The sequence below is a fragment of the Thamnophis sirtalis genome, unplaced genomic scaffold (genome assembly GCF_051295495.1).
Source record: "Thamnophis sirtalis isolate CommonGarterSnake01/CBP01778 unplaced genomic scaffold, rThaSir2_p1.2 scaffold_2, whole genome shotgun sequence".
Lineage (NCBI taxonomy): Eukaryota > Metazoa > Chordata > Lepidosauria > Squamata > Natricidae > Thamnophis > Thamnophis sirtalis.
The window spans coordinates 108,427-124,805 of record NW_028261382.1 but is presented as its reverse complement, the minus strand read 5'-3'; the positions used below and the strand labels follow the sequence as shown (position 1 = coordinate 124,805).

Below are 16,379 nucleotides of genomic sequence, written 5' to 3'. Positions count from 1 at the left end.
GAAATGCAGAGGCTCAAAATGCCATGGCTACTTTAGGCTCCCAGCTGCACCGTTGAATATTGCACCCTGATGGGGTGCTGTGGTTTCTGACATATGTGGAAAAAGCACCAAACAGCTCCTTGGAATTCAAAACAAGCCCTACATGGAGGCGTCTTCACCACCTGGAAGGGCAGATCTTGGTCATAACTCCATGTCGGTCTGCCTGCCAAGCGATGACTGGGCAAACGTGAGTCACGCAGCTGCCCTGGCAATCCCCAGCTGTAATGGGACTTCATTGGAGGAAGCAGAGGTGGTGGATAGCCGGGGAATAGGCACACATTTAGGTAAGTGACCGGTGGGAACCTTCTGTCCAATTTAGAAACCTCACTCCTAAAAACAATCCTCAACGTGGACAACTTTATGATGTGTGGACTTCAACTCTTGGGTTGTTTGGGAATTCCGGAAGTTGAAATTCAGGTATCTTAAAGTTGCCCAGGTTAGGAAACCCTCCACCCAGCAGGATTCCTCGTAGATCCCAAACTTCTCCCTCACAAGGGTTCCTGGCCTCCAGTAAACCCAAGACAAGGTTTCTCCCCCTTCCCCTTAGGTTGTAACACTCCCCATTCTTGGTGATTCCAATCCACTCTTGGAAATGCATTTTGTAGCAATCAGTAAAATGGAAATGCATGTATGCACCTGTGTGCCTTACAATTTCCCCTTCCTCAAGAGATAGAAGGATGAAAATAAGTAGCCATTGCTTAAGACTCCGTGCCTGCTTCTGGCAGAATATTGGTGTGTTGTTCCCAGAGAGGCAGGACACCAGATTTCCTTCAGCATCTCTGCTTCTTTAGGATAGCCCACCCGGAGAAGCCCAGGGAGGACTGGGTTGAACAGCACACAGGCAGGCAGCTGCAGAGAAACTGACATCTGTTTTGGCACAGCTGGCCTAAAGCCACAATTGCACTGCCTGCTCTTCTGAAATGCTGGTGGATGTAATTTCTGGCATCTGATTAAAGATGGGGAGGTGCAGGGAAATCACACAGAGTGGCTTGCAGTGGCACTTGCTTGGAGAATCAAGGCAGGAAAGGTGCAGCCTTGGATCTGCTACCTTAGTCGTCTTTTTGTGGCAAAATACTTGGAAAGCTGGTTTTATTTGTAGGCTGGTTGAAACTCTACCTATATCTGCTACTTCAGGGGATGGCAAAGGGGATGGCATGGCAAAGCTGTGGTAACCCCGTTTATCGCATGAACTTGACTTCCAAAAGAACAAAAGCTAGTCAGAAACATACACCTTCATAACTTCTTTCAAGCAGGAACAGTTCCTCCCCTATCACCCAGACGCTCGTTCTCCCAGGCGCCTTTCCAGGGTAATCAACAGCCCAAGAGTAAGATGCCTTCAGGAGATGGAGAGGCCTGCTAAACGGCAGGGGAAGGGAAGTCATCCCTTTCACTGCAGATGCCCTGTCAAGCCTGAAGCGGCAGCCACTTCCCTGATGATAGCACCTAGAACGGAAGAGGCCCAGCTGGCCCTCATCCCCATCAGCAGTAACAGTTTTTAGCAAATGCTTAAATGGAAGGCCATATGTCTGTCGGTTTGCTCTAAGCCCTGGGGAGGCAGAGAAGCCGTTTTATATAGCATTAAATTAATTTTCTATGAGACTTTCATTATCTCTACCCTATGGTTAAAGTGCAGTACTGCAGGCTACCGCTGCTGACTGCCGGCTGCCTGCAATTTGGCAGTTCAGATCTCACCAGGCTCAAGGTTGACTCAGCCTTCCACCCTTCCAAAGTGGGTAAAATGTGGATCCAAATTGTTGGGGGCAATAGGCTGATTCTGTAAACTGCTTAGAGAAGGCTGTAATGCACTATAAAGCAGCATATAGTGCTATTGCTATTGCCATCCTGCAAGCCAAGGGTCTGTTTCCCTTTGAAATAGAGCAGGGGCCTGCCTTTCCGACTTTCTATCTGATCTCTTCTTCCCAGGCACGGCTGAGCAGCTGGGATATGAATGTTTTTGAATCAGTAGATGTGCTCCAGAGTAGAACGTACTGCCTGAACTGGCCACCTCTTTGCTGCTAGAAAACGGTGCGAACCTCAGTGGGGCTAATAAGGAGGGGGCTTCCCCTGAGCTTCGTTCCTCTCCAGGGGTTCAACCAAGGGGTTCAGCCAACTCTCAAAGGTTGCTCAGCAGGTTAAAGGGAGGTTTTGCAGGGATGCATTCCAGGACAGATTCTCTCTTGCCCCCCCTCAGCTGCATCCTGCGAAAAGAAGCCCCCAGGGTTCCTGCTTTGGGCTGGTCTTTGTTCTTGGTGGTGAGAGCAGCAGGCAATCGGCACGAAGCAAAGAAACGGCTCTGCTTCAGCTTCCTGTTATTCCCAAAATCGAAACACAAAACCAGGAAAAAGGGATCCTGAGGCATCTGTTAAAGATCCACTTTTGTACAGGTAATCCTCAATTTAAAACAGTTCATTTAGTGACAATGAAGTTACAACAGCACTGAAAAAAGTGACGTATCCGTTTTTCACACAACCATTGCAGGATCCCAATGGTCACCTGATCAAAATCCAGATACTTGGCAACTGGTTCATATTTATGATGGTTTCAATGTCCAATCAACTTTTTCAACTTTCTGGCAAGCAAAGTCAATGGGGCACCCAGATTCACTTAACAAACATGTTAGTAATTTAACAAATGCAAAGATTCACTTAACAACTGAGGCAAAAAGTCATAAAATGGAGCAAAACTCAACAAATGTTTCACATACTAGCATAAATGTTTGACTCAATTGTGGTTGTAATTTGAGGACTATCTGTATATATGTGGGAACAAATAACCAAAGCAGTGGCAAAATAGAGCCCCCGCCAAATTATGATTTAATGTCCAAGTTGCCCATAACTCAGGACAGCAATGCTCATGTCATGGCAAACCCTGATTAATTCTTGTTTTTCTTATTCATTCATTCATGTATTTACGTATATATCTGTCCATCCATTATTTATCATCTATCTTTCTCTGTCATCTATCTCTGTTTATCATCTCCATATTTATCCCTCCCCTCTCCCTCTATCTATCTATCTATCTATCTATCTATCTATCTATCTATCTATCATCTGTCTGTCTGTCTGTCTGTCTATCTATCTATCTATCTATCATCTATCTATCATCTATCTATCTATCTATCTATCTATCTATCTATCTATCTATCTATCTATCATCTATCTAGATGATAACGGATAAGAGCCTGTGGCCTAATGGCTAAGATGTCTGCCTAGTATGTAATATAGCCCAGGTTCAAATCCCAGTAAGGGTATGGCTAGCTGATGAGAACTAAATAGCTTGAAATAGATCTATACTAGTCTCCCTTTATTTATTTATCAGCACAAATAAAATACACACACACACATATATATATGTTTTTTTTAATTTGTATAAAATATATATATATATATATTTAAAAACCTCAGAAATTGCAGAAGAATGTGCTGTGAATCTTCTCCCAGGGAAGGTTTCCTGTTTTGTCATCCTGTTCATTTCTGTTGCTTCGGTCTCCTCTTCCTTCTTGACAGTCCTGCTTGTTTCACATTGTCTAACGAATGTTAAGATGTCAGACCTTTAGGAGAACCTTAAAGCCATCATGCTCAAGATGCACTGCAGGTGTCAAGGCAGCATCTGTACAAACGTTAGTGCCCTTTGGCTGGGATACCATCTGGATGGCACGCTCAGGCCTGGAGGCTTCCTAGCAACCGCCTGCAGAAGAGACATTATTCGCAGCAGCATTAGACCTCCTGGGAGCTGAAAAGATCAGCTGTGCTTATGGAAAGGCAGCCTCCACTTCAGCTACTTTTAGCCTTGAGAGTCTGGGGGTTTCTCTTGTTTCTCCCCCCCCCCCCCCCGAGCCATTAGGATTCAGTGCCCCCCCCCCCCCCCAGCCTGATCAGACACTTTTGGAGCCGGTTGGAAAGCGTCCTTCCAAACTGCATCCACTACAATCAGCTGGCTAACCAGGATGGCTGGTGGGGTGCTTTTTCAAAGGCTCTGCAGGGGGCTACTAGGAAGGCTGCCTGATCAAGTGAGGTCACTTGGGCAACTCTTGCTTCATTCCTGATTGTTTCCACTTCATAACCTTCGTAGATTCCGCTTGCCCCGTCATTTCGCACAACCATCAGTGTCTTCGGGTTCTCCAGAAAGCCTCCAAAGAAATATATGAAATATGGCCAGTTCATCAGCAAGGGAGTGGATGAAATTTGTGGCATCTTGGAGAGAGAAATTCTAGTCTCCGCCTATGATGCTTTGGTACAGCAAGAGGTGTGGATCAGCTCCTCTTCTCCTGTTGGCTCGTTTCTTGTGGTTCTGCCAAAGCCTTTTTTTTTTCTTAGCCAGCTGGAGGGCTGCATTACTCCTCACCAGGATTCTGGCTGCTTGAATCTTCTTTCTATTCTGGCACATAAGCCCCCTTCCATTACTGCAGGGACCTCTTTTGCACCCTTTGAAAAATTGTCACCAAACATCCCATTGATATAGTAACTCCAGCAGATGAATAGCTAGTAATTCAACCTCCTTTTTCCACTCTGGCTGCCCTTAAGAGATTAAGTGGCTGGTGGGATGGTACAATTTTCCATTTTTCCTTTATCAAATGAGAAGAAACTTCATAATTAAACAATCCCTATAAGCAATAAATCTGTGAAAGAATAATACATTATCAGACAGACCTGCTTCTTTTCTAATCACCGTTTGTAAATGGCTATGAGGCTGCTGCTGCTGCTGCTGCTGCTGCTGCTGCTGGCGGCTGCTTTTGGTTCGGTGTGGCTTGAAACGCCAGAGACACTGAATGACGGGTCTCATTTAAAGCCCAGCTGAGCCCCGGGTAGCCACACAAAAGCGAGGCAAATAATATGTGGGTCAGGCTCCAGAGACATGGAGAGCCAAGAGCTGCTTGCCAGTGAATGGAAGTCTTGCTTTCCTGCATTGCCACTTGACACTGTGAGGAGATACCTGCTGGGGCTGAAGATCACAGCCGCCTTTGCCCTGGGCAGCTGAAGGGCCACACCCGATCGCCTTCCTGGGAAGGTACAAGCCCCAACCTAGTGCAAATGGGGCCTAGAGGGTGGCACCTGCGGCCAGTGGATTCCTTCCCACAAAGGCCACCCTCTCTATATCCTGGCTTTCTGACAACTGGGTGCCTGGTGCAGAAAACGGCCGGCTGTGTGTTTAAATGGGCATTTTGCTGGTGATGATTCTCATGGAGTGTTTGAAAAAATATCACACTTGGTATACCAGACTTTGGAAGCAAGTTAAGAAGTAATTAAGGAGGTGGCACTTTGGACCTTTGGCGTTGGGCATTTTCTTTGTCCCTGGAGCCCCTGGAATGAAAGATGGGACGTTCTGCCATGGAAGTTCAACTGACATCCAATTAAGGCTTCTTCCTTCTTCTTCATGGAGGCGAACGGGTGAACGTGTGTTCTGAGCTTTGAAAACACATTCCCCAAAGCTCAATTGCCCATGTAATTGCACTGTATTTTCCTCCTGTTTCACCGCAAAGGCATCTGCTCATGTTCTGCATCCCCACCTCTCCAGCAGCCCCCAGACCCTCCTGGCCAAAAGGATTCAGGAAGGGAATGGCAGGAATACCTATGCCCAGCAGGTCGCCAGCCACCTTGAGGCCTTCTGAGCTGCTCCTCAACTCAGCCTAATGCAAAGCTGGGCAAAAGGATGCCAACGGGCCCATTTGGCTGCCCCATATTCCAAAGTGGAGCCCCCAGCTTCTGGAATGAGCCCCAGAGCTGCCTGCAAGGAACAGGTAGTAAGAGACCAGCAATAACTAGCGAATGCCAGCTCTCAATATTTCAGTGATCCATCGGTTTAATTGGCGTTTCCCACAGTAGTATTTATTGGTAGCGAAGCTGATTAAACCATGGCTACAGCCCTCCATTCCAGCCTGCTGGGTGGGGTAGGATGGAGGGTCAGAGCAAAAGGTTCAACAACTCAAGCGCCCCTCCCTTGGCTGACGCCCGGGTCTCTTTCCATCACATGTCTATAATCAGCCCCACAGACACCAACCAGGAACGTTCTCTGGAATACAAAATCTTTCCCAAAGAGAAATCTTTCCTCCCACCCCCCACCCCCGTTGCTGCCTCTACCCTGGATCCCTGTGGGCTCATCCTCTTCCGTGGGCTTTTCTCTCTGCTTTCTAAAAGCCTGAGAAACCAAGGGCCAAAAGGAATCCACCCGGGGGCCCTTGGAGCAGCTATGTGCAAGGAAAGGTTGGTCTCTCCACCAAGACCTGCTCCCATTTCCCCACCCTCAGCCTCCCCATTGAGCAAGGCTCATTGAGAGCTGTTCCTGCATGGAGCCTGTTGTGACTCCAGGGCCCTTCTGGCCTTGGGGAAGGAGAGGAGACCCAAAGCAGCTTCCCTTGGTCCCTTCAGAGCCTCCAGGGAGAAGCTGATGGGCCAATAAGGGACAAGGAGGAGCAGTTTCTTCTGCCTTTATTTTACAATTTCTCATGAAATATATTTACATCACATGGATGTTTGCCTCCATGCAGGACATAGGCATGTTGCATAAGTAGAAACCTTTATGAAAATAAAAACAAGAAAGCACTTAACTGAGATTTCAGCTAAGAATCTAAAACAAAATCTCTAACAGCCAAGAGTGAGAAATGTTAACAGCAAAATTGCTTCTTGATGGAAACCGTTCACCAGCAGGCTCCAGCTAATTAACCCTGTATATTCCAACACCATTTCATACAACACAACCCTAGGAAACTAGTACACCATTCTGAAGTTCATTCACCGGGACTCTTCCTCGGACTACCAGTACCAGCATCCTTTTGAGGCACGCCCTCATTCCGGGGGCCCCACCCCAGATGCCCTACCCAGAGAACGGTCATGTCGCTTGGGACCCATCTAGACCCAAAAAGCACTGAACGCAGGAACAGAATTACTCCTCAATAAAAGTAGGGAATTATCTTGGTAGCTTTGGAGAACAAACGTATCTCAAGATATTAAACATCGGTAATAAACGTAACCAGATGTCTTGAGAACTTGCTCTGCCAGCTCTTCCTCACAGTGATAAGTATGAAAGACTGGGGGAAAAAAGGTCAGCATAAAACATTTCCACTTTTTAAAAGTTTGTATGCAAAAATTATTTCTTTAAATCAGCAACTATAAAATTACAAACACTTTCTTGAAGTAACTGCACCTGTAGATGGTAGAAAAAGGATTTCAAAATCAAGATTTAAGTGGACTTTGCATAAAATGGGAGGGAAATAAGGCCAAGTGTCCAAAGTGATGTGGAGAAATGGGTCTGCAGTATCATGAGGTTGCCATGGGCTGTAGGACGGTTAAACAGGGAGTGACCCCCGAGGAAATGGCTGCCATGAGATAAAATCAGTGTATCTCAAAAGATGCCGTTCATAATTTTGCTCTTTGCTGCAGTTTTGGCACTTCATTGGAACAGTTCCATTTTTTCCTCAAGAATCTGAAGATGAAGAAAAGATTAACAGCTCTTGAACGTACCTTGCAAACACAGTAATTTATGTTCTGGCAAACACAGAGAGAGTCTAACATTCCCACAGACTTGCACATACATGCATGAGTCAGACATCGAAAAGAGAGATTTGTCAAGGTTCTTGTTCCCGGGGCTGGAATTTTGCATTTCCTTCCCAGAATTTCAGGCTGTTTCTTCAGTGGACCGTCTTTCTAGCTTGAGACGGACAAACTCCTTGGCAACTTCATCGCTGGTCCTCTGAGAAAGGATCTGCAGGATCGTCAGCCCAGCCTCGTCCACAGAGATGCTTCTTAGCAGGGGGTGCCAGGCAGGGCTGCAGCCGCTCTCCAGGAGGCTCCGCAGCTGCACCACGGCCACCCCAATGAGCCGGTCTTCCCTGGCAAAGCAGTAATCCTTCACGGAGAGGTGCAGCTCGTAAGCGCTGGGCCGCTCTTCACTGCTCAGGAGGCTGGGAAGGGGGGAGAAGGGGGTTCAGAAAGGGGACTCCCTGGCCCCTCAGCCACGCCGGCCGCAAAAGCCACTTACAACTGGAACGTCTCGTTGTACTTCGGGGACCAGGTGTTGCTCTTGCTTTTGGTGCCGTGCTTCCTCCGCTTGTTGCTCAGGCTGGGCCCCAGGATGCAGACCTCCACAAAGGGGCGGAAGGTGGCGCTGGTCTGCCAGACGAGCTCCTCGATGGCTACAACTGCACACAGCAATGGAGACCACAGGCAGACACGGCTCACCATGCAGCCGCCTTGCGGACCCGCTCGCTCAACCTCCCCGCCTCATCTCACTCCGTGCAGCGGCCCGGAAAGGAGGGGCGGAGAGGATGAGCTGCCAGAGATCGAAATGACGCTGGCCCTGAACTAACTGCATTATTCAAACAACATGGCTGGCCAAGCAGCCTGTCTTAAAAGACGCTGACCCTTCTGTGCGGGCAGCAAGTGACCACCATGAGCCACTCCTAAAGCAGCCATTCTAAAGGCCTCCCCAGCCACCGGCCCCTGGCTTGGAACGACCAGAGAACAAAACTGGGTTCCAACAAAGGAAGAAGGCGGCTCCTCCCTCCTTCCCCATCCCTCTCGAGACCTTCCCAGCTGCCTGGAGGAGCCTGCTTCTCCACAGGAGCGGGCTGGATTTGGGACAAGGAGGCATTGCCAGCCATACCTCTGACAGTGACTTTATTCTCGCCGGTCGCAGGGTGCATCGTCAGATCCACCTGGAGATGAATCTTCCCCACCGTGTTGTCTGACGTTTGACCTGCACCAGAAAGAAGACAGTGAGCTGCAGACAGTGGCAGAAGCCTGGCTTAGGCTACAGCCGAATGTTGACATTGTGGGAAATGGGGAAGAAGAGCTCGGAGCTCGGAGGACAAATGCACTGGGGGGTGGGGGGGTGGGAAAGGCTTAGGAAGACACAACGTGAAACGTGAAAAATGTTCTTCAGAGATATTCTTGTGTCCCTGCAGCAGGAAAGTGCCTGCAGATGGAAAACGCCTTCAGGTCAGGAGAAATGCAGCTTGGAAGCCAGATCCTAGGAGTCTCCCTAAGCAAGGATAGCAGCTGCCGTTTCCACCTATTTCCCTCCGTGGCCGGGGGCCGAAGCAGCACTAGTCCACTCCCTCTGCAGCCACCGGGCTAAGCCCAGGGATGCTCTGCAGGAAGCCACACCAGGAGTCCAGGAAAGTAAAGCCGCCGAGTGAACAAGGGCTCTGGCTGCGAGAGGCCTGCGGTGAAGGCAACAGCTCAGCGTGTGGCTGAGCCCAGGCTGGCTCTTCCCAGCTTCATTGGGAAGGAGCCGGAGGGCTCCTTGCCGTAAGTATATTTTAAAACAAGGATGGTGAAATGGTCCCTACAGGATGGGGAAGGAAGAGTCCAGGGAGGCTGGATTTTCAGGCCAGTCACCACAGAGACAAGAAGCTGGTGGGGTGATGCCCCAGGGAACGCCTGGGACAAGACTTGGGAGAGAGTTTGCTTGGCTCAAGGCAGCCCCTCGCCCGCCCGCCTGCCAATTGAGAGGCCCAGCCCTTTGACAAAGATCATCCATCACTGTCCTGACAGGCTTAGCGAAAGCAGCCGTTTTCTCCCTGCCAGAGCAGGGATCAGAATTGGATGGGAATCGCAGGGCAGGCCGGGGAAAGCGGCCCCTGGCAAAAGCGCCATCTTTCCTGTTCAAGATTGAGATGTAACTCACCCTCCAGGCTGCAGTGGCTGCACCTGTTTCAGCAAGGCCGCCCGACTTCCCCAGCGCCGTTTCATAGCTGTGGAACTGTGGCGGCCCCACCAAAATGCCAGAGGGAGCTGGGCCGCAGAACTGAAGGCGCCTGTCCTTCGGGCAGCCTCCTCGTGCCTCCCTTCCCCAAGGCTGCTTCAGAGGAAGAACTCCAGGGCCGGGGGGGGGCTCCAGGGGCCGCTCCGCTGCGGCTGAGGGGACTTTAGAGGTCCCATGGATACCTCCTAGCTCCACGGGGCAGCTCTTCCGCTGCCTGAGGGACCGGGGGGGGGGGAGAGGGGGGGGGCTTTCCCATTAATCGGACACCACTGCAGCTTGGCAGGCGAGAGCTCGGAGCGTCTTAAAGGAGCAGATGCAACCTGGAGATCTTCTTCATTACAGGTAGTCCTTAACTTTCAACCATGCATTTAGTGACCAGTCACACAATCGCACTGAAAAAAGTGACTTATGACTGGTTTCCACACTTACGACCGTTGCAGCATCCCCATGGTTACGTGATCAAAATCTGGGCGCTTGACAGCTGAGGAGGAGGGGTACTTGTGACGGTGGACCCCCTGGAAGCCCCTCGTGACCTTCCCAACTGGCTTCCCACAAGCAAAGCCGGGGGGGGGGGGGGGGAGCCAGAGCGTCATTTAACAACTGCATGGATTTGCTTAACAACTGTGGGGCAGAGGTCATAAAATGGGGCACAACTCACTTAGCAACTGCTTGCTTAGCAACATAAATTTTGGGCACCATTGTGGTTGTAAGTGAAGGACCACCGATATCCTCCCTGACTTTATTTCTTGGCAGTAACCTTGGAGGACAAATGTTCCCGTAGAGCCTCTGGGGGGGGGGCGTGGGGGGGGCAGAGGGGTCCTGGGGAAACCAGGACCCACCGTGGGAGCTTTGCATCTAACCTACCAACATTGAAGCAGTCTGAGGGGAAGCAATTTGGCCACAGAGCAAGTGAAAGTTTTACCACGGCATCCCCGATCCCTCCGGTTGGGCTGGGAGGGGCAGATCAGATAAAGCCAAATGGCCCAAGGCTGAGTCTGCACCCAGCGCTAAGCAGGAAGAACCCAGGCGCTGCACAGCACCCCCCCCACCCCCCGTGTATCCCCCGTCCCCCCACCCCAGGCTCAAAGTCTTGGGCTGCCCGCCATGAAGCTCCAAGGAGGGTCTTGTGCAGTCACAGCACACTCACTTTGGGAAGCCTGGCTGTTGATGAATTTCTTGACCAGAGCGTCTGTGGTCTGCGTGTACAAATTCAGGGCATACTTGAGAGACTGCAAGTTTGGACTTTTCTCCAGGAAGCTCTTTTTGAGCCCGTTTCCTCCAGCATGGAAATATTGCTAAAAAGGGGCAAAGAGATTAGATTTCACCCGCCTGCTCTCGGGCCCTTCCGAGTGGAGGGGCTCAGGTGCCAGAGGAACAAGCCCTGGGCACAGGAAGCCAGTTTTCCTCCTAGGAAGTTATCCCCTTGACCATGAGTTAAGCCAAAAGGTTGCTATGGAAGGCGACAGGTGCCCTGGTAGGGGGCTGACATGCCGTGTCTGACTCAGCCAGGGGTTGTCTGGGGGAAACACCCCCCCCCACACACACACAGATGCTCTGGCCAAACAGAGCTGAGAAAAAGATGGAAAACCCCATTTCTGTAGGAATCTATCTGAGGGAGGCTCAACTCTCCGTTAAAGCTCTCCTCCCTGTTTGTATAAAACAGCTGGCCGGGGAACGATGGCCCAGCCACAAGCAGCCCCTGGCTCCCTTGCCTTAAACGCCACTTCCTGCAATACCAGAGCTGGTTGGATTCAGCTTTTTGCTCCGCACAGTCGCCCCACTGCCATCTCCCTGCCTCCCTCCGCCCGCCCACCCCCATCTGGGCCACGTGGCCTGTGAACCGGGCCCCTCTGTGCTTGACTGAGCCGAGTCAAAAAGCTTTCATGCAGACAAGAATGGTTATGCAAGCTGTAACCCTCTGGATTTTGCTGTCAGTTTGTGGTGGTTCTTTTCTGCTAAAGAATTTCCCCCCACCCTCCTCCCTGCTATTCCTACTACATCTTCCTGTAGTCAATTTTATGTTTTTCCACTTAATGAATTTCATAATGCAAAATGAAGAGTTAGAACAGCTTTTAAAGTCTTGGGGGAAAGTAGGAAACATAAAAGAGATTTTCCCACAACGAAGACCTCGTCTCTTTCCCCCCGTCAGCACAGGATGACAGAAAACAGCCTGTCCTGACCTTCTCGCCTCCAGACGGTGCTGATGTGTTTTTAAACTGACCAAGTTAGTTTAGCCTCCTCTTGCTACTGAAAGAGAAATCTAATTAATTGGTGGCATTTTTAAATGGCGAACTATTTCTGCCTTTCCAAATCTACGTCAACCCGTTTTCCAGGTCCAAGGGGACGAGAGCCTGCTGGGCTGGTGCTTGAGAGCATCAGGCTGAGGAGGTTGAAGGGGGCCGGGCAGATGGAGGCTCACTTCTACCCCCTCGCCACCCTCACTGCTCTCCTGCCCCTCGTCCCCCACCCACTGGGCACGCCCTCCTGCCCCTTTACCTTGATGGTGGCCAGAACCACTTCCATGATGGCACACTGCCTGAGGGTCAGGCTTTTCGCTTCTTCTCGGATGACGTGGTCCTGGGAAAAACAACAGCAATGGAGGCTCTGCTGCACCGATCATGCCCCCCACCTCCTATGCCTGCAGCAAGCCGCCTTCTTGCCATGGAAATATTCCAGCACGGTGGTCACTTCCCTCTTCCCTCATCAGAGGGGAGAACATCATTCTCCCTGCAGCCTCTAAGATGGAGGAAGAGAAGCTGCACCAGGGCCATCGGCCTCCAGGTTCAGGTGCGAGCTGTCTCTGAGCCACCGTTATTGGAGAACAGGGCCAAAGGAGGAGGCTATTGTCTCCTGCTACATTTTGGGGTTCCCCGGGGCCTCTGGCCAGGCTGGCTCTCGCCCCTTTCTCAAAGGCGAGGGCAGGCGTCCCTGCCCCTCTCTTCCACCAGACCGGCTTACCTTCAGCTTCGACAGCTGGCTGAAATCTTTGGCTGCACTGAGGATCATTGGAGGGCCCTGAGGAGAAGCCAACGAGGGGAAGGTGAGGCACAATCCCCTCACCTCCAGGCGTGGGGCAGGGGAGGCCCAGAGGACACACCGGGCTCTGTGTTCAAGGGAAGGACGCCATGCACAAACACAAGGCCGCCAGCTGAGCACTCCAGGAGCGAACTGCCAGCCCATTCAGGTCGCCAAATGAAGAAGACTCCTGTTATTTTCTCGGCCCAGGGTCAGGTCCCTCTGACTGCTGCCTTGGTAGCAGTTCCCCCTCTGCATCCGATGGCCAAAAGGAGGGCATGGCCCCCCGGGAGCCAGCTATGCACCCACTACCGGCCCTCGTCTTTCAGGGCCAAAGAGGGCACCCACCGTCTCCTCTTGCAAAAGGGGCTTCCTCTTTGGAACATGGCCCGGCACGTGAGAGAAGGGCTGAATACCTGAGCACCTCCCTTCTCAGGGAGGGCAAGCCAAGGCTTTACAGCTGGTTGCAGGAGGAGCCGCCCGTGGCTCAGAGACTCACGGTTTGGTCTGCCAGGGGTGGGAGCACAATCTGCCTTTCTATTTTGCTCAGGACCAACTTCCAGAGCTCTTTCAAAAGCCGCTTCAGAACAGTCTTCTCACATATTTTTGCTGAGGTACTTAAGCTGCAAAGACACAAACCATTTCTGCCTTGTGTCGTGATTTTGCCCATGTCAGCCAGGGGGATCTGCCAGCAGGGGAGCCCCAGATGAGGCAGAAAGCACGGGTGCCTCCCCAGCCCCCTCCCCAAGAACTCTGCCGGACAGAGACTGGAGCTCCAACCCTCTGCCCCGGGAGGGGGGGGCATTTCCCCCAGCAAGACAGGGTCTCCCTCTGCCCGGAGGAGCCTTGTCTTCCAAGGCAGCAGGAATGGCCAGCAGGAGCTGCCAGCCGAACCAAGCCAGAGGCCTGGGGAGAGGGAGGAGGGTGGGAGGAGCAGAAAGGCCTCATCCAGAAGGCTTGAGCATCCGAAGGGTGCTGGGCAGAGGCTCCTTGCTTAGCATCAGTGCCCACCCTCCCCTCCCCCGTTCTCCCCAGCTGTGGCACCATCTGCCAAACATGCCAGTTCCCTGGCACCCGCCTCCTGTGCTTACGTTTTGTCAAGGAAATCCATCAAGGGGCGCAGCACGACCTCCGCCTGCACGGCGCTGTTGCTGCCTGCTGCTCCTCCTCCTCCGTCTCCTCTCATCTGATTTAACTCCAGGCTCATTTGGGTCACACATTCCTCAATGAGAAGCTGGAAACTAGGAGAGGGGAGGGGGTCCAGGTAGCCCCTGCTGCTGCTGCCCACCACCATCTCTGTCACGCTGGGGGCCCTTGTGCTGCTGCCCGCCTCCCCCTCCCCAGCTCTGGATGCACCAAGTGATCTCATCAGGGTCGGGGGGGGAGGGGGGCGGGGAGGGAGGGGGGAGCGAGGAAGCTGCCTTGGTCCAGGTTTCCTAGGGCCACTTGGATTGAAAGCCCTTTGCAAAACAGACACACCTCCTTTCCTCCTCCTTTCCCTCTGCTGCTGCTGCTGCCACCTCTAGGCCCCTGTTTCCCCCCCACCCCCCCTTTTCTTCCCACGGATGCCAAAGGAAGAGTTGTGTACCTGGAGATCTATTATTATCTATGGAATATAGTAATAATCTGACTTTTAGGAAAATCCCTTACCAGGAAGGTTACTAAAACTGGAAACAGTGCCACATGAACTCGTAACAAAACCAGAACCACAGAATGCTAAAAGCTGCTTATAATTCATGTAAAATGTACACAGACTGAAGCTGACCGTACAGCCACAACCACATAGAAGCCAATTTCAACTCCAAGCTCCACCTGCCTCAGAGAAGCCCTTGGTCACAGCCACCTGCCCCCCCCCCCCCCCCCCCGGAGGCCCACAAGCAGAGGAAGGGCAGGGGACACCACAAACCCCCGTCCTCCAACGGAGCCCCTCTGCTGCCCTTTCTCCTCTCTGCAGGTGTCTGGGTTAGAGTAGATTAACAGAGTTGGAAGGGACCTTGGAGATCCTCTAGTCCAACCCCCGCCCAAGCAGGAGACCCTACACCATTTCTGACAGAGGGCCGTCCAGTCTCTTCTTGAAAGCCTCCAGGGATGAAGCTCCCACAGCTTCCGAAGGCGACTTCTGTTCTGTTGGTTGATGGTTCTCACAGTCAGAAAAATTCCTCCTTATTTCCAGGTTGAATCTCTCCTTGAGTCACCTGGGCTGAAGGAGCAGGCGAGGCAGCAGGGGATCTACAGGAGGAGGAGGAGGAGGAGGAGGGAGAGCCCCCTGGAGAGGAACCTGTCCTTACCTGGCGCTGTAAACCAGGCCGAGCTCATCTAGGACGCTGCTGAGCTTGGTCTGCAGCTCTTTCAGGGTCTCACTGGCCTCGGGGTCCAGCTGAAAAGAAGGCAGGGGCCAGATTAGCCGCTCCTCCCCCCCCCCTTGCCTCCATCCTCCGGCATCATCAGCAGGCAAAGAGACGGGGCCCCCATCCATTAGACGGCATTAATGGAAAACCAACGTGGAACCCTGCGCTTCTTGGGCTGAAAGGGAAATGTCCCGAGGCCTCCCCCCCTTTGGCCTTCAGTGGGGCCACTGGGGAGGTCAGCTCCGACCCCTCAGCTGAGTCAGAGCAGCCCACATCTCCCTACCCCACCCCACTCCTTGAAGCTGCTTGGATGACGAGAGGGAGTTTCCACGCTGTTTTGCATTAACGGTGGAGAGAAGCCAAGCGCCCGGCAATGGAAGGTGTGCAAGGGATTCTTGGAGGCCATGCCAGTTCTCCAGGAAGGGCTGCAGAGGCAGCCCAGGAAGGCTGCGGCTGTGCCGGCTTGGTCCCCAACAGGGCTTGGCAGCACCTGGTGTGCCACCTGCCTCCTGCCCATCGCCCAGGCACAGAGGCAGCACCTCTTGGCAAGCACAGAGAGCCCCCAGGAAGGGCAGGGGACACCATGCAACCCCCCTGAAGCTGTCACCCAGGTTGTCGGCGGGGGGGGGGGGTCGAGAGAGCGGCTCAGGGACCCCACCCTCTGCCTCACCAAATTCACTGATAAACAGCAGTTGGGGGGGGGGGGTGCCAACCGCTTCCTGAAGAGCTCCCAGTTTTGGCCTGGATGCTGTTGTTCCCCTTCAGGTGCGTCCCTGTTTGTGTGCCATGGGGCACTGGAGGGCCCCGCCCAGAGCTTCCTGTGGTAGGGCAGGAGGAACTGAATCCACCGTACTGGAAGGGGTGGAGGCCTTGTTTCAGCCCAGATGGGCAAACGGGTTCCTTGCAGCCCCCCTTAACTCTGAAACAGGCGTGGCCCAGCCAGCGCTCAGGCTGCGGGAGAAGGGCCTCTTGGCTCAGGCTCCCCCAGGGAGCTCCTGCTGCTGCTGCTGCGGCTGAGGGCCCCTCCTTTGTCTCCTGAGCCCGAGGGGAGGGAGACGGGGGTGCTGCGTTCTGCAGTCCTTTAGGGAGGGAGGCTGGGGCAGATTGGGGAACTGGTCACCTCTCGCCTGGAGACAGTAGAGGGGAGAAGGCCAAGTGTAGCCCCCCTCCTGAAAATGCTGCAACCCACGCTGGAGGCCATGCCACGTGTGTCTGTGTGGAAGGGAGCACAAGGGAGCCTCTGCGTGTGGACATCTGCTGCCATCCCCCACCCCC

General features: G+C 52.6%; 1 protein-coding gene across 1 annotated transcript in view; it reads right to left on the bottom strand.

Moving 5' to 3' along the window:
• Positions 1 to 7,616: 7,616 nt before the first annotated feature.
• Positions 7,617 to 16,379, bottom strand: part of UNC13C (unc-13 homolog C) — a 55,362-nt gene continuing 46,599 nt past the window's right edge. The window contains exons 25-33 of the mRNA XM_087703885.1: positions 15,045 to 15,133; positions 13,848 to 13,997; positions 13,256 to 13,379; positions 12,700 to 12,756; positions 12,238 to 12,318; positions 10,889 to 11,036; positions 8,638 to 8,730; positions 8,014 to 8,173; positions 7,617 to 7,936 (exon numbers count right to left, since the gene is read on the bottom strand). Coding sequence (XP_087560011.1) covers positions 7,651 to 7,936; positions 8,014 to 8,173; positions 8,638 to 8,730; positions 10,889 to 11,036; positions 12,238 to 12,318; positions 12,700 to 12,756; positions 13,256 to 13,379; positions 13,848 to 13,997; positions 15,045 to 15,133 — 1,188 coding nt within the window. The 3' untranslated portion in view covers positions 7,617 to 7,650. The remainder of the gene's footprint in view (positions 7,937 to 8,013; positions 8,174 to 8,637; positions 8,731 to 10,888; positions 11,037 to 12,237; positions 12,319 to 12,699; positions 12,757 to 13,255; positions 13,380 to 13,847; positions 13,998 to 15,044; positions 15,134 to 16,379) is intronic.